Source organism: Leucoraja erinacea, chromosome 13 (genome assembly GCF_028641065.1).
Source record: "Leucoraja erinacea ecotype New England chromosome 13, Leri_hhj_1, whole genome shotgun sequence".
Lineage (NCBI taxonomy): Eukaryota > Metazoa > Chordata > Chondrichthyes > Rajiformes > Rajidae > Leucoraja > Leucoraja erinaceus.
This window is the reverse complement of record NC_073389.1, coordinates 42,804,150-42,827,736: the sequence shown is the minus strand read 5'-3', so window position 1 is coordinate 42,827,736 and position 23,587 is coordinate 42,804,150. Positions and strand designations below refer to the sequence as shown.

Genomic DNA, 23,587 nt, shown 5'->3' with positions numbered 1-23,587 from the left:
ACAAGCTAAAGCCACACAATGATGTAAGTGTAGTAAATGTTAGAAATATATAGCCGGCCATCTTCAGTAAATTGAAAAGACAAGTTGCATTATCCATGATGAACATTACACTTGACATTTATTATGTGCACAGATGATCACATCTACCTAAAATTAGCCAACTGAGATTTATTAACTGAAATTAAATATGAACTGGTATTGTCTGGTGCCAGCAGGAATGATAATGCCTGCAAGGAACATGTTGCCGATAACAGATGCCCTCGCAAACTGTTAGAAAACTGTCCTGAAAATGTACGATTCAATGGCATCATTTTCCTTCCTAGCCTTCCCTTCCCAACCCTCCATATGCATTTTCCACCTCCCCATCCTCAGGGATATCAGAGCATATGGTTGTTGCAAGCTATGTGGTATATGCTTTCTGATTAGTTTCAATGGCCACATAAGCCAGAACTGAACGTTATCACAGACAAAAGATTAGGAGATAATACTGTCCTGTCTTCTATTCTACTGCTAGAGGGCAATTGTTTTTGGATGACAGACACAAGTAAGTGGAGTAACTCAGTGAGTCAGGCAGCATCTCTGGAGAAAAGGAGTAGGTGATGTTTCAGGTCAAGACCTTTCAGCAGACCCATTTACTGTTCGATCCCTAAAATATCTGCTGTTCCCCTGTTAAGAGCAATGAACGTTTTTTCTGCACTTGGGGACATGGAATGTTCAGGTAACAATTAGCTCATCAATTAACCAGAAGTAGTTGAATTAATGAGGAGAAACATGACTGTGATTTTTGTTCCTGAAATCAGTGGCACCAGCAGATAAAGTGAAGAGAGAAGCTACGTTCCTGAGAAGTTCTCATAGTGTTTTTTTAATACAAAGGGGTAGGATGGGGACCCACAATCCCGTTTATATCAATGGGACGATGGTGGAAAGGGTCAAGAACTTCATATTCCTCGGCATGCATATTTCCAAAGATCTTTCCTGGTCCCAGCCCACTGATGCAATTATAAAGAAAGCACATCAGCGCCTCTACTTCCTGAGAAGATTACGGAGAGTCGGTTTGTCAAGGAGCACTCTCTCAAACTTCTACAGGTGCACAGTAGAGAGCATGCTGACTGGCTGCATCATGGCTTGGTTCGGCAATTTGAACGTCCAGGAGCGGAAAAGAATGCAGAAAGTTGTTACCACTGCCCAGTCCATCACCGGCTCTGACCTCCCCACCATCGAAGGGATCTATCGCTGTCGCTGCCTCAAAAAGGCTACCAACATCATCAAAGACCCGCACCATCCTGGCCACACACTCATCTCTCCGCTGCCATCAGGTAGAAGGTACGGGAACCTGAAATCTGGTACATCCAAGTTCAGGAACCACTTATTCCCCACAGCCATCAGGCTATAAGACACAACATCAAACAAACTCTGAACTACAACAGCCTATTGCACTTTATCTGTTTATTTATGTGTGTATATATATGGTCTATGGTATATAGACACACTGATCTGTTCTGTATTATGCCTACAATACTCTGCTGTGCTGCAGCAAGTAAGAATTTCATTGTCCTATCTGGGACACATGATAATAAACTATCTTGAATTGACTTGACTTGACTTGAATTGTTAAATCAGCAAGTGCCTCGTTGGAGGCAGGCAGTGACCAGTGGGGTGCTAGAAGCATGTTTAATATGTCAACGATTATCATTGAACTATTAAGCTGCACTGTTCAGTAACAGCACTTTTTCATTGTTATGGGACTACAAAAAAACTAGTGTAGAAAATATCCACCGACTTTGGAGGACTTGAATTATAAGGAGAGAGGATAGGACATTATAATTATCTATTATAATAGACCGGATAGGATACACTTTCCCTGGAGCATAGGTGCTGAAGAGTGACCTTATAGAGGTTTATAAAATGATCATGTGCATAACTAATATAGATTGTCGTAGTCTTTTTCTCAGTCTAAAAACTAGAAGACGTAGGTTTAAGGTGAAGGGGAAGGATTTACAGGGGACCCGAGAGGCAATCACTGCTCAGTAATAGCACTATTCATTGGTAAGGGTCTCTGACTACAAAATAATGTGCCAAAGTGCAGCGCAAACACTTATTAAGGCTTACAAACGTGATGCCAGTTTATATTTGATTTCAGTTAATAAATCACATTTGTCCACACCAAAGAGGAAGCACTAACATTTAGAAATTCATTTGTACAGCTCATGCACATTTTTTATGCCATGCACCTGAACTGTAAAACATTGCTATCCATGATTGGTACTTCCTACTGCACACAGCTTAATAAGAATTCAGTTTTCAGTTTAGTTTATTGTCACGTGTATTGAGGTACTGAGGAAAACTTTTGTTGTGTGTCAACGGAAAGACAAATACATGCTTATAATTGAACCATACTAGAGTGTATTGGTGCATGATAAGGGAATATATAACGTTTAGTGCAAGATAAAGCCAGTAAGACTGATCAAAGATCATCCGAGGGTCACCAATGGGGTAGATTGTAGTTCAGGACTGCTCTCTAGTTGTGGTAGGATGATTCAGTTGCCTGATAACAGTTGGGAAGAAGCTGCCCCTGAATATGGAGGTATGCATAGAAACATAGAAACATAGAAATTAGGTGCAGGAGTAGGCCATTCGGCCCTTCGAGCCTGCACCGCCATTCAATATGATCATGGCTGATCATCCAACTCGGTATCCCGTACCTGCCTTCTCTCCATACCCCCTGATCCCCTTAGCTACACACAGGGCCATATCTAAGTTCCCTCTTAAATATTGTCACGTGAACTGGCCTGAGGAAAACTACCCTGTGTCAACGGCAGAGAGCTTCCAGAGATTCACCACTAGAGTGTATTGGTGTGAATAAAAAAGTTTAGTGCAAGATCTCGGTTGATCAAAGAAAGGGTTTCCCCAATGGGGTAGATTGTAGTTCAGGACTGCTCTCTACTTGTGGTAGGATGATTCAGTTGCCTGATAACAGTTGGGAAGAAGCTGCCCCTGAATATGGAGGTATGCGTTTCATACTTCTATACGAATCCTAGTATTGTGTCTAAATGAATGGAGATCAGTGGGCACATTGCAGTGCCGTCAAATTGTTGTGCAGCATTCATATAATTTCACTCTTACAAGGTTGAGGTGTGGATACATGAGGGTGAGAAATGTTTGGGCCTCAATCAGAAAGACAGAATTTAGCAAAAGTAAGAGCATTTCTTAAAGGAACATTCCCTGTACAAGTCATCATTAGGGACTTCATCACATATGCATTTCTGAGGGATGTAACGCTGGGGGCTTTATTGGGCACTGGTCAGACTGCATTCTTTAGACAGAAGTTGGTGAATCTGTTGAATTCATTGCCATGCATGGCTGTGGAGGCCAAGTCATTGGGTATTTTTAAAGTGGAGATTTACTGGTTCTTGATTAGTAAGGGTATCAAAGGTTATGGGGAGAAGGCAGGAGAATGGAGTTGAGAGGAAAAGATAGATCAGCCATGATTGAATGGCGGAGTAGACTCAATGGGCTAATTCTGTTCCCTTGGCTCATGAACTTATGAAATATCTATGTTATCCAAGAATGGACGTTGAACAAGCACTTTGACAATACAGATACGGTATACAGGTAGAGGCATGATCTAGGGAGCTAGTGTTTATGGATTTAATAACTTCAAAATTTAGATTGTTTTGTCATGTATTAACACAATGAAGTATTGCTTTGTTTAATTGGTGTTAACACAGCATCCTTTAGTATATGGGCTACAGTCGGAACTAAAAATGAGTTAAAGAATGTCAGGAAGATAATTCAGGAAATTTATATCTGGAGATATAAAAACAAGACATCTTTGTTCACATCCTGTCATTTCCCTGTCAGGAAAATATCTAGAGACTTCTGCAGAGGGTTTTGGAGTCACAATCAGAAATAGAGCATGGAAGCAGATTCTTGCCAAACGAGTCTGTGCGAACTATCATGCACCCTTTTACACTAATTCTGCATCAACCCCCCATTTTTTTTTACAGAATCAACTAGTTACTTTTCTAAAAAGTGCTTTCCCCTGCTCCAACTCACACTTTCCCTTCATTGGCCCTGCCTCAAGTATGATTTCTAGCTGATGCTAAATTGATTAGCGCAATGGAGTCGCTCTGTTGGCATGGTGAGTGCCATTGAAGAGATCAAAACCATGGAGGAATTCAATGAGCATACAAAGAAGGGATCGTATAATGGGGTATCCGGGGGACCTTGAACTCACACTCCTGGGTACACAGCCTGTCCAAATGTATGGACTTACAGCCAAGTGCCTCCAGCAACCTGACTCTTGCAAACAAATATAAATTGCTCAGATATATCCAATTCACAAAAAAATTAGGACAAATCCAATCCAGCGAATTGCCTCACCCACCCCCCCCCCCCCCCCAATTAGCCAAATCTCATTGACACTGTTGTTAACTCCAATGGAGACAGAAACAGAGTTAACAATTGATGATCTTTTAAGGGGGAATTTTTCACCAATAAATATAAGCATCAATCCGAAGTAAACCTGACTGGGACTCTTTCAGCACTGTCTCGATATGAGCCTACTGTTTGTAATGGCGAATCATTTGAGCACTGGATTGATTATGCATGCTTTAAAGTGCTTTTCATTATTGGTAAAGTAGATTTTCAATGTAAACATGTTTTCATTTTTTTACAATTTATTTTACTTTTCTTTTATATAATTCTTGAATGAATTCAAATCTGCCTCTGGATAATAATTGGGAAGATTGGAATAAGAATCCTGCTTTAATGGAACAACAATTCCACAGATTTATTTCAACATTGTCAGTATTGACCTTCTAGTCACCATTTTATCATTGCTTGCCATCTTCTCGAGTTCTCTAACCAAATGTTGCTTCTCCCCTTGAGAAGTTTTGTAAAGTCTCAGATCCACACACAAGAAGAGTAAAGTTGTTCTGATAAATTGGTTTCTGTAAACTGATGTGCACTAAACATTTAATTTAGTTGTGTATTCGCCCCAAATGTAAGCATTTAGTAGAATGTATCAAAAGGATTTGCCATGATCCAGTTCCCATGAATGGCCATTCACATGAAATGTTAGCTCTGTTTCTCTCTCCACAGTTGCTGCCTGATCTGCTATTTCCAGTTTTTCTTCCTTTTAGTTAAGATTTCCAGCATTGATTTTTTTCTCTTTTCATTTAACCTTGGTACGATCATATACAAAGAACCTCCTTCAACTACACTACTATGAATACATGTATCCTCTTACGTCTTTTTTCAACTATCCTGAAAATATTCAACCCTATTGACATCTTCCCACATCACTTCAAATTATTTATAAAACAAAGAACTGCAGATACTGGCTTATACCAAAGATAGACACAAAGTGCTGGAGTACCTCACTGGGTCAGGCAGCATCTGTGGAGAAAAAGGATCAAAGATGTTTTGCATCAGGACCCTTCTACAGACTGATGTTTCAGGTCAGGACCCTTCTTCAGATTGGAGAAGTATCTCAACCCAATACATCACTCATCCTTTTTCTCCAGAGATGCTGCCTGAACCGTTGAGTTACTCCAGCACTTTGTGTCTATCTCTACTTCAGATTATTTATTCATCACACAAACATAATTTAAGACATTGGTGAGACGGCACCTGGAATACTGTGGGCAGTTCTGGTCGCCATATTCTGGGAAATATGTGATTAAGCTGGAAAGAGTGCAGAAAATACCCACAAGAGAGTTGCTAGGAGTGGAGGGCTTGAATTATAGGGAGAGACTGGATAGGCTGGGACTTCTTTCACTGGAGTAAAGCAGTCCCAACCTATCTTCTTCTATAGTCCCAGTATATTCTTCTATAGTGAACTTATAGAGAGGTTTATAATATCACGAGGGGCATAAGACAGATAGTCGCAGTCTTTTTCTCAACGTAAGGAACGCTAAAAACTAGAAGACATAGGTTTACGTTGAGGGTGAAGGATCTAAAGGCGAACTGAGAGGCAATTTTTTCAGAGACGTGTTGGATATATGGAACGAGCTGCCAGGGGAAATGGTAGAGGCAGGTACATTTATAACATTTAAAAGACATTTGAACAGGAACATGGATAGGAAAGGTTGGGTTGTAGGCCAAATGCAAATATTGGACTGAATGGCCGGTTTCTGTGCAGTATATGTCTACGACCCTAAGGGACTGCATTTTCTGAATAATTTCAACAGATATAAATTCATGCTAACCCTTTTCTCTAATGAGTTTTAAATTATTGATAACTTTCTTCTTGACTCTCCAGCCAAATGAAATAACCTTCCTTTATTTACTTAAAAAAAAAAAACATTTAAAAATAACATACTAAATTGCTATTCAGCCTCCTGTGACCTCAGGGAACATAGTCCCATTAATTTATGCATTATTAGGAGTATAATATTTCATCAGCTTATAATGTCACAATCATTGTAACCATCTAAAATAATAAGGGGTGTCACATTTTTGAAGGGAAACAAAAATCAAGGCAAGATTAAGTCAATTCGCTTTTTTCATAAATATTCGTTAACATTCAATGTTAAGCTGTAAATCAATAAAATACAATTATTGTATCAGGATTCTGCTAATAACTGAGAAATTAACTAAGGTGTGTGCTACAGAGAAGGAATTTAAATGATCAATGCTTCAGAAGTCAACGTGCTTCAGACGTCAAAGGACATGTGCCTGGGGGTGCCATCCAAATGTTATTCCCTCAGAAGGCTGCCTCTATTTCTTTAACCTAATGGTTTAAATTGCCTCATATTTTATAAATAAGAAGTTCAAAGTATTTGGAAACAAAACATTTAAATGCAGTAGATCTAAGGGAGTAAGAAGTGCAAATGCACTAATCATTGAAAGTAGAAAAGCAGAATGGTCATAAATAATTAGCTTTGTTTCCACCGCAATAGAATTAAAAAGTAATTAGGTGCATTGGTTTCACTGGACATGGACTGCTGCAGCAGTTCTTATGTTCAGCTCACACCCCACTGCAACAGAGGCATAGAAGGTCCTAAACTAATTACCACAGAACAGATTTACCTGCTGTGACTTTGCTGAAAATGTCCAAACCATCTGGTACTTCACTGACACATCCCATATCTCTGTGCATACCTTTGCTTAAAATATTAGCTATTGCTCCCTTAAGCTATTTAATAACCTTAATTGTCTACGGTAAAGTAGTCCGACCTCCAACAACACAGTAACATGAATAAATGTAGGTACATTTCTTCCTTAATGACATTTAAAATATTTGACCCACTCCCCCTCTTATGAATTCTCCAGCCAGATTAAATAATTAGTCTGGGAGAAATAAAAATACACAAGGGTGATACCAGAACTGTAAGGAAAAAAATGAACAAGTTAGGGGAAAAAATGATTGAAGCATTAATAAAATAGATGTTTAAATTGTTAATGTTAAAAAATATGGTAGGCACAAAGGGAGAATACTGATGTTTTTGGGAAAGCAAATAGATTAAAACCTTGCTACAACAGTGCAGTAGAAAGAAAGAGCAGCAGATTCTGGGGTAACTCAGTGGCTCGGGCAACATCTCTGGAGAACATTGATAGGTGATATTTTGGGTTGGGAATGCTCCTTCACACTGACAGGGGTGGGGGCTGAAGTGGGGGGGAAGCTGGAATAGAGGAAGGGGACGGCAAAGCCTGGCAAGTAATAGGTGGATACAGGCAAGGGGAGCTTGATAGGCAGATGGTTGAACAAAGGTCCAGCGATCAAAAGACAGATGTGACACAAACGGATTGAAGAATTGTGAAGCTAGGGACAGAAATGTGGTGGGAGGAGAGGGGTGATCAATGTGAGGTGTTAGGCTGTGGGCCGAGGAGCTTTATTCCAGTGTTTCATGACCCAAGTCACGGAACTACATGAAATTTTCACATATTGTGTAAAAGAAATTATATAAATCACCCCTGAAACTCGTTATGAACAAGACTTGCACATTTAATTTATTATCCAATCAAAGCACGTTTAACATTAAGTTGTCTGCCAGTTGGCCAAAACACACGCTTTGTTTCAGGCTAGCACACATCATAGCTGAGAGGGCTTCACTGATACCTGTTTTACTGGAGATTCCGATGAAGGTTCTTTGTCATAGAAACTTGCAGCAGGGTAATTGAATTTAGTCAGAAAAGCATTAAGAAGTCTGAAAAATGTGCAGCTAAGTGGATAGGTGGAAGAAAGTCTTGAAAGCAAAGTTCCTGCTGAGGTGCTGCAGTCAAACTTTGTGAATCAACGAACTGAAAGGTAAGATCTAAAGTCTGAATTTATGAAAATTAATCTGTATGGACTTTAATTAATTTAATTGCACCCTTTATAATGTGAAAAAATGAGATTTGGAGGCTGTACATTCACTCATCATTCATTCATTCACTCACTCACTCACTCATTCATTCACTCACTCACTCATTCATTCATTCACTCACTCACTCAATCATTCACTCACTCACACATTCATTCACGAAGTTGAGGACCTAAACTATATGTATCAATAACAAGGTAAATTAAACATTTCCACTAATGCCAGCTTGTTGTAGAGTAATAAGTCTTAATCATCTAATCTCGGAGCTGCCTGCGATAACTTACTGGGAAAAGGTGCTCCGATCGCGGGGCCTATGTATTTAACATAGTGAAACCGCGGTCTCAATTAAAAAGCGGCCGATTCGCGAACTCGGAGCCGCGGATCTTCTCCGCGGGCGGGGGGCGTACATAATGCCGTCCGTAGCGGCCGTTTCCTGGAAAACGGAGGAATATATCTATCTGGAATATATATATAGGTATAATAATATATTATATTATATTATTATACCTATATTATTATCTGGAATATATATAGGTATAATAATATATTATATTATTATACCTATATTACTATCTGGAATTGATATAGTTATAATAAATATATATTATATATTATATATATATATTATATTATTATACCTATATTACTATCTGGAATATATATATATATAGGTATAATAATATATAGTTTAAATGGAATGCAACACGGAAATAGGCTGCCCATCGTGTAATAAGGGCATTGGCCACTAGATGGCGCTTACTTTCCCGATCTCATTTTCTAATTAGTTTAATTAATTAATGTGCAACTTTCGGCAATGACGAGTTATGACTTCCTTCTCAATTATATTTCATCTAAATCTGTGGAAATTTTAATGTAGTTTGCTGACTTGGGTCACGAAAACTAGACACATTTTTGATGCTCGGCCCACAGCCTATGTTGCATATTGGGAAGTCAAAATGCTTCAAAGGACTTTCACAGTGAATGATAGGGTCATGGGGAGTGTTGTAGAGCAAAGGTATCCTGAAGCTGGTACATTGTTCCCTGACAGTGGTGCCCGAGGTGGATACAGCGGTAAAGAAGGCATTTGGTACACTAGCCTTCATCATTGACTATAGAAGTTGGGACGCCTGAACCAATCAACTCTTTCACACCCCTTCCCCAAGGTGCTGCCACATAACCTGTAGCTTATTGTACATTAGTTTGTTTTGCACTATTTAAGATTGCTGTAGATTCACTGCAGCATTCTGCTGTTTTCATTCATTGGTGTATTTATCACTTAGTGTTTACTCGATGAGCTACCTGTGAACAAAAAATGTTGATGCTCTTGGATATATGACAATAATCTAATCTGAATCTGGGATGCTTACTCTCTAAACTATGATCTATACCAGTAGTGGTATTTAAAGGACCATTGAGGAGAATAAATAATTAGTAAGAACAGGTCTTACATTTGGATCTGCAGCTTTCCACATTCTGAGCTCTGTTACTTGGTGTTGAGTACAGACCATGACAGCTCCTCAATTGATCTGTAAAGGAAATTTGAAAATGGCCACTTTCAGTTGACATAAGTGGAGCTTACCTGCAAATTGTCTTGGCCACAAATGGTGTTTAGCATGTGACTTTAATAATCTGTGGACAAATGAAAGCTTTCAACACAAGCTTATTTTTGGTCTGTCTTTGATGATAAGAAACCCTAATTTTTAGTTTCAAAATACAGTGCAGAAACAGGCCCTTTGGCCCACCGTGTCCATGCCAACCAGTGATTCCTGTACACTAGCACTATCTTACACATTTTCTACTGCATTAATTTTTTTACCGAAGGCAATTAACCTATAAATCCGTACATTGGTATGTGGGAGGAAACCAGAGCACCCGGAGAAAACGCATGCGGTCTTAGGGAGAACATACAGACAGCATCCATAGGTAAGATCAAATCCAGGTCTATGCCACAGTACAGGAACAGGCCCTTCGGCCCACAAAGTCTGTGCCTAACAGGATGCCAATACCAACTCTTATCTGCCTGCACATAATCAATATTCCTCCGCTCCCTGCATATCAACGTACCTATCTACAAGTATCTTAAATGCCTCTATTGTATCTACCTCCACCACCCCTGGCGGCACATTCCTGGCACTCGCCACCCTGTGTTAAAAAACCTTGCCCCGAACATCTTCTTTAAACATAATTATCCTATAAAGAGTTGTAAAAGATCTTTAGCAACAACTTAGAATCAATGTCCCTTCCTTGTCACATCAGTCACAATGTTAACATTTCCCATGTGCTCATGTGCAGATTTATGCTATGCATATTTATGCACTGTTGAAGTTTAGGATTAGCACTGTATAATTATGCAGTTGGTATCTGGCAGATAATGTGGTGCTATATAACTAAATTTCTGTGCATGAAACATTAGCTTAATATCATCTATGATGAAACTGGGCCACCGAACCATAAATCTAATTTCAATTGCACAAAGTGGCACATTTTTCCTCAAGGGAAACCAAGTTCAAAATAAGATGTGTAGTAAGGAACTGCAGATGCTGGTTTACACCAAGGAAAGGCACAAAATGCTGAAGTAACTCAGCCTCTGCAGAGAAAAGATATAGGTGATGCTTTACTTGAGAATCTTCTTCAGACTGGATTTAGAATAGGATGTTGTACTCATGGTTAACATTCCATTGCATGCTATTTTCATCAGGATAGTTAATAACATAATGTAAAATTCACGTTTGCATTATGTTATCAAAGTTGTTTGACCATGAGCAGCTTAGCTTTGAAGCAAACTAATGTGCATGATTTGATGTTATTGCTTTTGATCTACATGTTGAGAACATAATCCTGTTTGATTTACATTCTCCTTGACACATTTTGTGACACTGCCTGAACACATTATTGCACACAAAAAAACTAAACTTTTCTTCAAAAAAATGGTGATTGACATTATTAATCTCTGTTCAAAAAAACCTAGATGTTCTGATATGTAACATACCGGTTCAGCAAATTATTAGCAAGGCAAACATGGTAGGCTTTATTATAATGGGATTTCAATACGAATAATAGATATGTGTGGGAAGGGTCTGCAAATGCTCGTTTAAATCGAAAATGGAGTAACTCAGTGAATCAGGCAGCATCTCTGGAGAGAAGGAATGGGTGACATTTCAGGTCGAGACCCTTCTTCATCAGTCTGAAGAAGGGTCTTGACACGAAACTTCACCCATTCCTTCTCCGCAGAGATGCTGCGTGTTCCACTGAGTTACTCCAGCATTTTGTGTCTAATTTCAACAGGAATAATAAACTCCTACTGTAACTATAAAAGGCTTTGGTGAGACCACACCTGAAGTACTGTGTAGATTTTTGGTTTCCCTTCCTTACAAGTGATGTACTTGCCATCGAGTATGTAGAATGAAGATTCACCACACTGGATCCTGGAATAGTGGGATAATGATGGTGAAAATGGGACTAATCTCCTCAATGGTTGAAAAAGAGGGGAAACTATCTCTTTGAAATTTGCAAAATGTTATAATGCATGACAGGGTAGATGCAGGAAGAATGTTTCTTTTGGATAAGGGGACTAGAATAAGACACATCTCATGTGGTAGGCCACCTAGAACAGAAAAGAGAAAAAAATGTATTCTAAGAGTTGTGAATCTTTGAAATTGTTAGCAGCTTCAGTCACAGGGACAGAGCAGGAAAGTGGCATTACAAGGTTAGACATAATCTTGATGACTATCAGAGCAGGCTAAAAAGACAAGATGACCCTTTCTGCTCTTAATTCTTAAATTCTTAATTCAGTAGCTTTGTCGTTACTGACAGGTTGCTCATTGAAAAATATTGCTTTTCTACATAGATGGTCAGAGGCTAAGCTCTAGATCATCATTAATTAATCCCTTAAGCATGCGTGAATGAGACATTGAACATCCAGATTCACTGCCAACCTTCTCGCAACAGTAAAGCTCCATGCCTCAGTGCCAGGGACCTGGGTTCAAATCACTCAGGTGCTGTGTGGAGGTTGCACATTCTCACTGTGACCGCATGGGGTTCCTCCCACAACCCAAAGGCGCGCAAATTTGTAGGTTATTTGACTCTATGAAATTCCCCCTAGTGTGTATGGTGCAGATGCAAATGCGGGATTACATAGAAGTAGTGTGAATGGGTGATCGATTGTCAGTGTAGACTCAGTGGGCCATATGGCCTGTTTCATGCTGTATCTCTAAACTAAACACTGAAATCTATGGTCGCTTCCAAATAAAGTCACTTCTCACTAAAGACAAACATCGGATCAAAATTTACCACCAACCTCATTATGCCAAAATTCTGTTTGAAAACGTGTTCACTGATCACAGTTTTAACCTCATGGACAACTAAGCAACAGTGATCCTACTCTCCTCAACAATTTAAAGCTCACACCCAAAAATCATCCAATATCCATTGACAGGACAGGAAAACATTCCCTACATCCAGATCCTGTTCTGTTTGGATAATACCTCAGGTATTGATAGGATTGTCATGCAACATTTTCACAGTTGAATAAATCTGAGAAGGCATGTTTTGAAGAGTAATCATACCTATTTTAGCAAATGTGGGGGAAATAATTAGTGCACATTTTAAAGGAGACTTTTCCTTTGGTTTCATTTGTGTAGTCAGATCATGGGTGCCCTCTACAGATGGAAATATACAGTGTTTTCATATGGTATAGCTGAGAGTGTTAAGCATTAATACTGCATAATTTTACTGTTTAATATGCATTTGAATATATGTACTTTGCCATTTTAAACCCTGGATTAAATTTATACCTTGCAGGAAATCGATATTTGATATTATTGCTTAAATGTAGATTTATAGTAATGAGGCTTTAATATTGCACTTTAAAAAAAGTATTAAAATTATACAAACATTTGCATTTTCCACTCTAATCCAATTAACAAAAAAATACAAAATGCACTTAAAGCAATTTAGCAAAGACAATTATATATCAAGATGAAATGGCTTCAGAATATCTTGGTTTAAACTTTAATTGATCAGTTATACAAACATTTAAAGGTAGCTTACAAGAATTTTACACATTGATTAACAGTATTTCTATAAAACATGAAGTCAGAATTAAATTCAACGGTTGGCACAATACCATGTATCATTTCAATATTTGACAAACATGAGTTAGGCTTTGCGACTCTGGACCAAAGCCAACAGCCCACCACACAGCAAAAGGAAGACATTTGCTTGGAATTAACAGAGTGGGAACCTGTTGCCTGCTGATATTTTCCAAAATGTGATGTTTCCATCAACATCAATAGTCATGTAATATATATTGGAATCATCCTTCACCCTGTAATGATAGTATCTTTTCTTCGACAGCAGAGAGTCTTTCAATCATCATATCCAGCACAATTTGAGACTTGGAAAGAAATAGCATAACATACATTTGTCAATGCAAAGGTAACACTAAGTGCTATGAAAACTGAAAATTTCGGGCAGTTTCTCACAGGAATATTTTAAACATTTTTCAAAGAACAATGCAATAATTAAATCTAATGAGAATTAAAATTGCAAATGATTATTTATTAAATAAAACAAAAATAGCATGTGAAATGTTCCTTTTTCAAAAGTGATATTATGAGCGATTAATCAAAATATTCAATTTCTAGAATAAAAGCCTTTTCTTAGCTACATTTACTCTGGCAAGTTACAAATACCTGCGTTTAACTTTTAACATGTTAAAATGCAATTTCTAAGTATATTAGTGAAAAATTCAAAAGGTTTTCCAATGATCTGCACATATAAAATATTCAACTGTCGACATTTGGTTTCCTGAACTGACCCATTCTAATTTAGCTTATTTAAACATTTTAGGCAAAGAAAACATATTGAAAACAATATTAATATGAAAATTATATCATGCAGAAGTTACCTTTTCTAGTTCTTTGAGGACTTCAGATTGTGTTTCTAGAACAACTGGCTTTTTATTGTAATCTGTCAATTCTGCACTTGTAGTGGAGCCAAGGACATAACTATGAAAATAAAGAAAAGATTGGCATTTTCAACTTGGAAAGCAAATCATTATTTGGGTAGACATTTTCCTGGAGTCTTATACAGCTGTAACATTAAACTGATAAAGAATAAATCAGTTTTAATTGTTCCAATGTGACTATTGTTTGTTCAGCATATGATACTGGTTGAATTAAATATTAGTACCGTCAGTCCTGGTTTTACAGCCCTCTTATGAATTAATTCATGGGTTTAAATACACTGCAAGATTCATTTTTATATTGCAGGTGAGGTACAAAAACCAACATGTGGTTTTCCCTTGGTAGACGCAAAATGCTGGAGTAGCTCAGCGGGACAGGCAACATCTCTGGAGAGAAGGAAAGGGTGACGTTTCGGGTCGAGACCCATCTTCAATCTGAAGAAACGTCTCGACCCAAAACGTCACCCATTCGTTTTCTCCAGAGATGCTACTTGTCCTGCTGAGTTACTACAGCATTTTGTGTCTACCTTTGTTTTAAACAACCATCTGCAGGTCTTTTTTGCACATGAGGTTTTCCCTTTACGTGTTCACAAAATATTCAATGATGATGATAATACATATTCCCAAGACAACACCACCAAAATATGTATCTGGCAATTTATGTGCGGTTGTTCAGAACTCTGAGTTCAGAATATTGCCCAGTTGCCTCGGATGATGATAATAATTTCTATTTATTTTTATTGCAGCAGTCCAGGTTGCATCATTGGAGGATTATCTTAAACACTTCTTTAATCCACATAGGAAAATCAGACAAACAGGTAGGTTAAAGCGATTCTTAAAGGAGGGAGAAGAGAAGGAAAAGATTACAAGACAACATTTAAAAGTTTAAGAGTTATTGCATGGCTATCAGTGATAATAGACAATAGGTATATCTTGTGAAACCCCATTACAATAGACAATAGATAATAGGTACAGGAGTAGGTCATTCGGCTATTCGAGCCAGCACCGCCATTCAATGTGATCATGGCTGATCATCCCCAATCAGTACCCCGTTCCTGCCTTCTCCCCATATCCCTGACTCCGTATTTTTAAGAGCCCTATCTAGCTCTCTCTTGAAATCATCCAGAGAACCTGCCTCCACTGCCTCTGAGGCAGAGAATTCCAGTCTCACCACTCTCTGCGAGAAAAAGTGTTTCCTCGTCTCCGTCCTAAATGGCTTAAACTGTGGCCCCTGGTTCTGGACTCCCTCAACATCGGGAACATGTTTCCTGCCTCTAGCATGTCAAATCCTTAACAATCTTATATGTTTTATTGAGATCCCCTATCATCCTTCTAAACTCCAGAGTGTACAAGCCCAGCTGCTCCATTCTATTAGCATATGACAGTCCCGCCATCCCAGGAATTAACCTTGTAAACCTACGCTGCAACTCCCTCAATAGCAAGAATGTCCTTCCTAAAATTAGGGGACCAAAACTGCACACAATACTCCAGGTGTGGTCTCACTAGGGCTCTGTACAACTGCAGAAGGATCTCTTTGCTCCTATATTAGATTCCTCTTGTTATAAAGGCCAATATGCCATTCACTTTCTTCACTGCCTGCTGTACTTGCATGCTTACTTTCATAGACTGATGTACAAGGAACCCCAGATCCCGTTGTACTTCCCATTTTCCCAACTTGACGCCATTTAGATAGTAATCTGCCTTCCTGTTTTTGCTACCAAAGTGGATAACCTCACATTTATCCGCATTAAACTTCATCTGCCATGCATCTGCCCCCTCCCCCAACCTGTCCAATTCACCTTGCATTCTCATAGCATCCTCCTCACAGTTCATACTGCCACCCAGTTGTGTCATCTGCAAATTAGCTAATGTTACTTTGAATCCCTTCATCCAAATCATTGATGTATATTATAGATACATCTCTGCACATCTCGTATGTGTATGTGACAAATAAACTTGACTTGACTTGACTTAGATAGCTGCGGTCCCAGCACCAAGCCTTGCGGTAACCCATTGTCACTGCCCGCCATTCTGAAAGGGACCTGTTAATCCCTACTCTTTGTTTCTTGTCTGCCAACCACTTCTCTATCGCTGTCAGCACTCTACCCCAATACCATGTGCCCTAATTTTGCCCACTAATATCCTATGTGGGACCTTATCAAATGCAATAATTAAGATGAAATAATTAAGCTGCGAGGAAGAAAATTTTTGCATTTTTCAGAGACAAAACCATGAAAAAAGCTTTCAAAACAAGGTTGTGAATATGTTTAAAACTGAAAAGCCATAACCCAGTTGGGATATAGTAAGTCACCAAGCAAAAGGCAGGATAAGTGAACAGAACTTAATAGAAATTAAAATGAGTCGTTTTAAATGATTCCAAATTTACAAAGAACCAGTCAAAATGCTTTAGAAGAATCTTCAGATCTTCAGTCGGTTTAATTTAGTTTAAAGGTACAGGTTGGAAACAGGCCCTTAATAATAATAATACATTTTATTTTAGGGCGCCTTTCAGGAATCTCAATGACACCTTACAGAGATTAACAGGAATAAAAAACATATCAGAATAAAATAAATAATAAAGACATCACAGAAACACAAATTAAAAACAGAATTCAGTCCAAAAACAAAAAATCAAAAACACAATGTGAAAAAGAGAGCAGCGGCAGCTAAAGCACGCCAGCGTCCACTCTCCCTTCCGACAGCCATCTTGGACAAAGACTAACAGGATTACTTACAGACAAAAAAATCATCCCCCCCACAATGGATACCACTGTGGGGGAAGGCACAATGTCCAGTCCCCAACCCCAAGTTCACCCAAAATCGGGCCTATTGAGGCCACCGCAATTGCCTCTACAGAGACCCGATGTTCCTGGCCGTTCTAGCCGGGTGGTCTTGCCCCGGCGTCGGGAGAATCCTCTCAGCGGCTGGGCCACCTGGAACGGCCACTTCCTAACTGATCCGATCGCCCTTGAGCCCACCCAGTCCATGCCGACTTTTGAACACCGGTACACTAGTTCTATCCCATTCACCAGGGACAATTTACAGAAGCCAATGAACCTAGACACCAGCATGTCTTTGGAATGTAGGAGGAAACCAGAGCATCCAGAGAAAACCCACGCAGTCACAGGGAGAACAGACAAACTCCGCACAAATGGCCTTCATAGACGGGCAGAGGTTTCAACAGATTAATTAGGGAGCGGATAGAATTAGCCAACACAAGCACAATAGAAATAGGCAGATGGAGACTTGTGAGACTGCAGATGCTGGAATCAATATTAATATTCTATTCATTCACACAGGTACATTGTTCAATGCAAGATAATGCACATTAAAATCCAACAGAATAAGGTTACCCGCTACTGGAATTATAGCTAAAAGCAAATTACAGTACTCTGCAGGTCTTTTGAGATGAACACACAGGGTAATAAGGCTCTGTGCCAGACACTCAACTAACAAATAAAACTATGCATGCATTTCATTTTACAAATTCAGAGTTCATCCCACAACAGAAATTAATATGCGATTAAAAAAACATTTCACCAAAAATCGAACAAATTAACAGTTCACAATTAAAACATTTATACAATTTACAAGTAGTGAAATTTATTCATAAACAGCCATGTAAAAGAAGCATTTACAAATATCTATAAATTGACAAACAGGATAAATACACTAACATTTCACAGATTTGTGATCAATTTTAATTTCATATTTACACACTTGCCTTTCAATATAGGCCACAGCCAAGCAATACACGTTCCGCTTGAAGTCAAGATGGACTGGAGTGCAAAGGTACCTTCTACCCAGCAAAAGAGAGCAGCCACGACAGGATAGCAAAACATAAATGCTAGAAAAAAGGAAAAAATACAGTAAAAAATCTGAAAGTACAAAGTACAGAAAACTGTCAGCTGATGATTGACCCATTCCTGCATCTAGTGAGGTGACTTCTGTGCACCATCTCCAGTGCACAAAACTAACCGCCACAACCTCGTGGGCAATGCAACAACACTTGTATTCAAGAATCTGTATTCAGAGATCAAAAAGCTCCCAGCAATTAACCCGACAATTGTACATGCATGTCCTCAGATCTTATTTTATCTAGCTGGAAGAGTCAACCCACATAAACTGACTAATTATTTCATTATTTTATGGACCTCAATAGAATATTGATATATACTATTGAGGTCCATAAAATAATGAAATAATGAAACCAAGCACAGACCGGGCGACCCTTTCACTGAACACTTCCGCTCAGTCCGCCTTGACCTATGCGATCTCCCAGTTGCCAAATATTTTAACTCCCTTCCCACTCTCATACTGACCTTTCTGTCCTGGGCCACCTCCATTGTCAAAGTGAGGTCACATGCAAATTGGAGGAACAGCACCTTATATTTCGCTTGGGCAGCTTACAACCCAGCGGCATGAACATTGATTTCTTTAACTTCAAGTAACCCTTGCATTCCCTCTCTCAATTCCTCCCTATCCTAGTTCTCTTGATAATTTCACTTTTATTCCTTCCTTATCACCTCCTCCCTAGCCAACAATGGCCCATTGTGGGCTCCACCTTTCCGGAGTCGTCGATGCAGGCTGTTTTGTTCTGTACCTTCCCAGACCTTTAGTTTCCCCCTCCCTAACTCCAGGGAAGGAGAAAGAGAGATTTTGTTCTTTTATGCTTTATCATTGTTAATATAAACTACAGATCCAATCGCCCGGTGTGGGGGAGCCAAGATCCCCACAATGCAGGAGGTTGATTGCCCCGACGTGGAAGGCCCGATCGCCGGCTACGGGAGGCAAGATCGTCCCGTCAACGAAAGGCTCAAGACCCCCCCCGCCATGGGAGAACAAAGAAGGGAAGAAGATTAAAGAAGGGAAGAAGTTTTTCCCACCTTCCATCACGGTGAGGAATATGGAGTCGTCGCTGTGGTGGATGTTTATGTTAAAATGTATTGTGGGCATTTAGTTACTTTTTATTGGTATGACTGTATGACAAATCAAATTCCTCGTATGTTACAAAACAATACTTGGCTAATAAAGTATGATTATGAGATCTTATGTTTATAAAATTCAAGGGAGTCCATATTGATCTTTGCATCATATTTCAAAGGAATGACTATTCCATAGCAGAGAATTATTCATTAGCTTTTTTTTTTTGTAAGTATTCAAATCAATTCACATATTCCACCATGTAGCCACTAAAGAGGGACTGCATGCCCACTGTCAATTGACGAATACCAAATGTACTGTTGAAATTTGGCATCCTAAAAACATGTTTATATATTAAAATGACTCATTTTGAAGGAGTTGTTTTAAACATATTTAAAATAAACATGTTCTCCGTCTTCCCTGTACTATAATGCGGAATCTCCTGGTTTGATAACAATGTAATGAAATTTGTGGAAGAACAACATCAGATATACCTAATGAATTTCTGCATCTGACTGCTTGTGCAATCATTGGAAGCTGCTGTCCAACCAATAAGAACAGTGGAGATGCTGAAATCTTACATAGAACATAAAGTGCTGGTGTAACTCAGTGGATCAGGCAGCATCTCTGGAGGTCATGGACAGGTGATGTCTTGGGTGAATTTCAACATAAGGCACTCTCTCAAAATTCTAGGCCATTACTGCATAATGCACACAAAATAAAAGTTCTACTTAAAGGCTTTGATAAAAAGTTGCAAACATAACTTTCACAAACTTACCAACCAGAATCATTGGCTGTGTCTATCTTTTGTTCTTTGTCCATAAGGATATTCTTTGTGACATCTATATAAAAAAGATGTGTTACAACTCTGTAGTCATTCTTACTATTCTTATAATTCTGTAGTTCATTATCTTAATGCATATGCCTCATTTCTATCTTTGGTTTCAAAAATGAAGAGAAGATAAATTAATAACAACAAATATCAAAAAACAACAGTATAAATTAAATTCATGATGAACCATTATAGGCACACTTGTTTATTGCCCCCCTCCCTCCCCCCACATTGTCACGTAAAGCAACTAGCCCAGATTAAAACCCCAGCCACGTCCTCAGATCCTGTGAAGCTAAGCTGACAGGAGCATTTAGAGACATCTTTAACTCCATTTTGAGGTTCCCTTCTGCTTTAAGAAGTCTACTACGGTCATAATGCAGAGTAGCATGACCACCATCCAGTGGTTCTAACATACACCTTCATGAGAGGCTGGTCCTGGTACACATGAACTCCTACCTCCCAGACAGCATCGATCCACTGCAATTCACTCACTGTTGCAATAGGTTCATGGAAGTGCATATGACAATAATAAATTAATACCAATATCAGAATGTTTTTCAACTGCATGCAAATGATGCTTCAATAGTAGGAATTAAGACTTAAACTGAAGGCAAATTCAGTACTCATGAAGGTCTCAGGCTAAAACATCATCCGTCTATCTCCCTCCACAGAAACTGCCTGACCCGACAAGTTCCTCCAGTAATTATTGTCTTACTTAAGATTCCACTATCTGCAGTCTCTCGTGTATGCAGTGCTTTGACCTTAATGGAGGTTTCCAAGGCCAGAGGGAGGATTAGTTTAGTTTATTTATATATTGTCATGTGTTACCGAGGTATAGTGAAAAGATTAAGGGAAGGAGGAACTTGAGGAAGATTTATTTATAACATGGAGGATGAATTGAACCTGGAGCTTATTAATAAGAAGGAACTGTAGATGTTGGTCATACACCAAAGATAGGCACAACATGCTGGAGTAACTCAGGAGGACAGGCAGCATCTCTGGAGCGAATGGGTGACGTTTCGGTCGAGACCCTTCATCAGACTGAGAGTCAGTGGAGAGGGAGTCTAGAGATATGGACGGGTAAGATGAGAAAACGACAGATCAAAGCAGACAATGCAATGGAATTGGTTCATTGTTAACTTAGGGGAAGGCGACAAGGAGGCAAACAATGGGTTTCGGCCCGAAACGTTGCCCATTTCCTTCGCCTTATAGATGCTTCTGCACCCGCTGAGTTTCTCCAGCATTTTTGTGTACCTTCGATTTTCCAGCATCTGCAGTTCCTTCTTAAACACATCAATAAAATTAATCAGGACAGTGAAACTAGTCAGAGACCTAGGGTGGGGGAGGGACAGAGAGGGAAAGCAAGGGTTATTTAAAGTTAGAGAAATCAACATTCAGCATTTTGTGTAAGAAGGAACTGCTTTAAACCGATTTAAAATTAAATTTAAAGCTGGTTAAACCGAAGAAAGACACAAACAGCTGGAGTAACTCTGCGGGACAGGCAGCGTCTCTTTGCGTTTATCTTCTGGAGCTTATTAGAGGAAGCGGAGACACTTATGAAACATTTCAATGAGTACTGCAAACGCCAAGGCGCAGAAAAGTACAGGCCGGGTACTGGAAAGTGAGAACAGTGTGGATAAGTACCTGTAAATGCTGGTTTATACCAAAGGACACTAAAAAGCTGGAGTAACTTAGCGGGACAGGCAGCATCTCTGGAGAGAAGGAATGGGTGAAGTTTCGAGTCGAGTCTGAAGAAGGGTCTGGAACTGAAACGTCTCCTATTCCATCTCTCTAGAGATGCCGCCTGTCCCGCCGAGTTACTCCAACGTTCAGTGTCTGCCTCCCTGCGACATGACTCGGGCCATCTTTGCAGCACCTACTTCTCAGGTAGATGACGTTGTCCTTCGGGTCTGCTCCCGCCCAGGCCAGCGAGTCCCCGACCGGCAGCCGGCATTGTGAGCACAGGAAAACCACGGGCAGCTCCGAGTCGCCGCTGATGAAAGTTCCCGAGTCCCTGGTGGTGCTGACGAGGGTCTCCTCCTCCTCATCGTCCGTTAACAGGTCCACAGTCACTCCCGCCATCTTTCAAACAGCCGGACGCCACCGCGCATGCGCGCGCGCACACACACGGGCAGCAGGCGGCGACAACGCTTACTGCGCATGCGCTGTCGGCGAGGCGGCGACCAGCCAAGAGTCGACTCGAGAGTTCAAGAAGGAACTGCAGATGCTGGAAAATCGAAGGAGCACAAAAATGCTGGAGAAACTCAGCGATTGCAGCAGCATCTATGTCAGTCTGAAGAAGTGTTTCGGCCCGAAACGTTGCCCATCTCCTTCGCTCCATAGATGCTGCTGGAAGGAGTAGGAGGAGGGGGACCCACAGCCCCATTTATATCAACGGGTCGATGGTTGAAAGGGTCAAGAGCTTCAAATTCCTGGGCGTGCACATCTCTGAAGATCTTTCCTGGTCCGAGAACACTAACGCAATTATCAAAAAAGTTCATCAGCGCCTCTACTTCCTGAGAAGATTACGGAGAGTCGGATTGTCAAGGAAGACTCTCTCTAACTTCTACAGGTGCACAGTAGAGAGCATGCTGACCGGTTGCATTGTGGTTTGGTTCGGCAATTTGAGTGCCCTGGAGAAGAAAAGACTACAAAAAGTAGTAAACACTGCCCAGTCCATTATCGGCTCTGACCTTCCTTCCATCGAGTGGATTTATCGCAGTCGCTGCCTCAAAAAGGCTGGCAGTATCATCAAAGACCCACACCATCCTGGCCACACACTCATCTCCCTGCTACCTTCAGGTAGAAGGTACAGGAGCCTGAAGACTGCAACAACCAGGTTCAGGAATAGCTACTTCCCCTCAGCCATCAGGCTATTAAACCTGGCTCGGACAAAACTCTGATTATTAATAACCACTTTCTGTTATTTGCGCTTTACCAGTTTATTTATTCATGTATGTATATATTTATTTGTATTGTATTGTATTTTAATGATCACGCAGCCAGGCTGGTGGAATTTGTTATCAGTACAGCTCGGTACAGGTTCCAACATTTCATCAACATTAAACATATAACATAGATATACATACAGACAGACACATTACATAATACATAAGGGCCATGCTTATTCTTATTCCTCACCGTACAGAGTTTAAAATGTTAATTGCAGTGGGAATGAAACTGTTTTTGAAGCGGTTTGTTTTGGAGGCAATTGTCCTGTAACGCCCCCCAGAGGGCAGTAGCTGAAAGGCATAGTGTGCAGGGTGAGTAGGATCAGAGATGATCTTGCGGGCTCTGAGTAGTGTCCGTTTGTGATAAAGTGATTCAAGGGATGGTAGGGGTAAGCCAATAAATTTTGATGCTCTGTTGATGATGCGCTGTAATTTCTTCCGGGAGAGTTGAGTCGAGACTGCCGAACCAGACTGTGATGGATGAAGTGAGGCTGCTTTCGATGATGGCTGTATAGAAGCGGAGCATGAGATGAGACCTTACTCTGAACTTCCTGAGCTGTCGGAGATGGAAAAGCCTTTGCTGGGCTTTTCCATAGATGTGGTCTAT

The 23,587-nt window shown here is 39.9% G+C and overlaps 1 protein-coding gene across 1 annotated transcript; it reads right to left on the bottom strand.

Annotated features, from left to right (window-relative positions):
* Positions 1–13,140: 13,140 nt before the first annotated feature.
* Positions 13,141–22,162, bottom strand: mis18a (MIS18 kinetochore protein A). The gene is made up of 5 exons (XM_055645060.1): positions 21,910–22,162; positions 19,976–20,039; positions 17,999–18,121; positions 14,218–14,317; positions 13,141–13,704 (listed from the first exon to the last, which is right to left on the bottom strand). The coding sequence occupies exons 1-5, from the start codon at positions 22,109–22,111 to the stop codon at positions 13,624–13,626; spliced, it is 570 nt and encodes a 189-aa protein (XP_055501035.1). The 5' UTR covers positions 22,112–22,162; the 3' UTR covers positions 13,141–13,623.
* Positions 22,163–23,587: the final 1,425 nt, after the last annotated feature.

Excerpts from the sequence above, each read along its gene's own strand:
- mis18a (XM_055645060.1), bottom strand. The coding sequence starts at position 22,111 with ATGGCGGGAGTGACTGTGGACCTGTTAACGGACGATGAGGAGGAGGAG. Across the intron at positions 14,318-17,998 it reads GCTGTGGCCTATATTGAAAG|TTATGTCCTTGGCTCCACTA; the intron begins GCAAGTGTGTAA and ends TTATTTTCATAG. Across the intron at positions 13,705-14,217 it reads TCCTCAAAGAACTAGAAAAG|TCTCAAATTGTGCTGGATAT; the intron begins GTAACTTCTGCA and ends TTTCTTTCCAAG.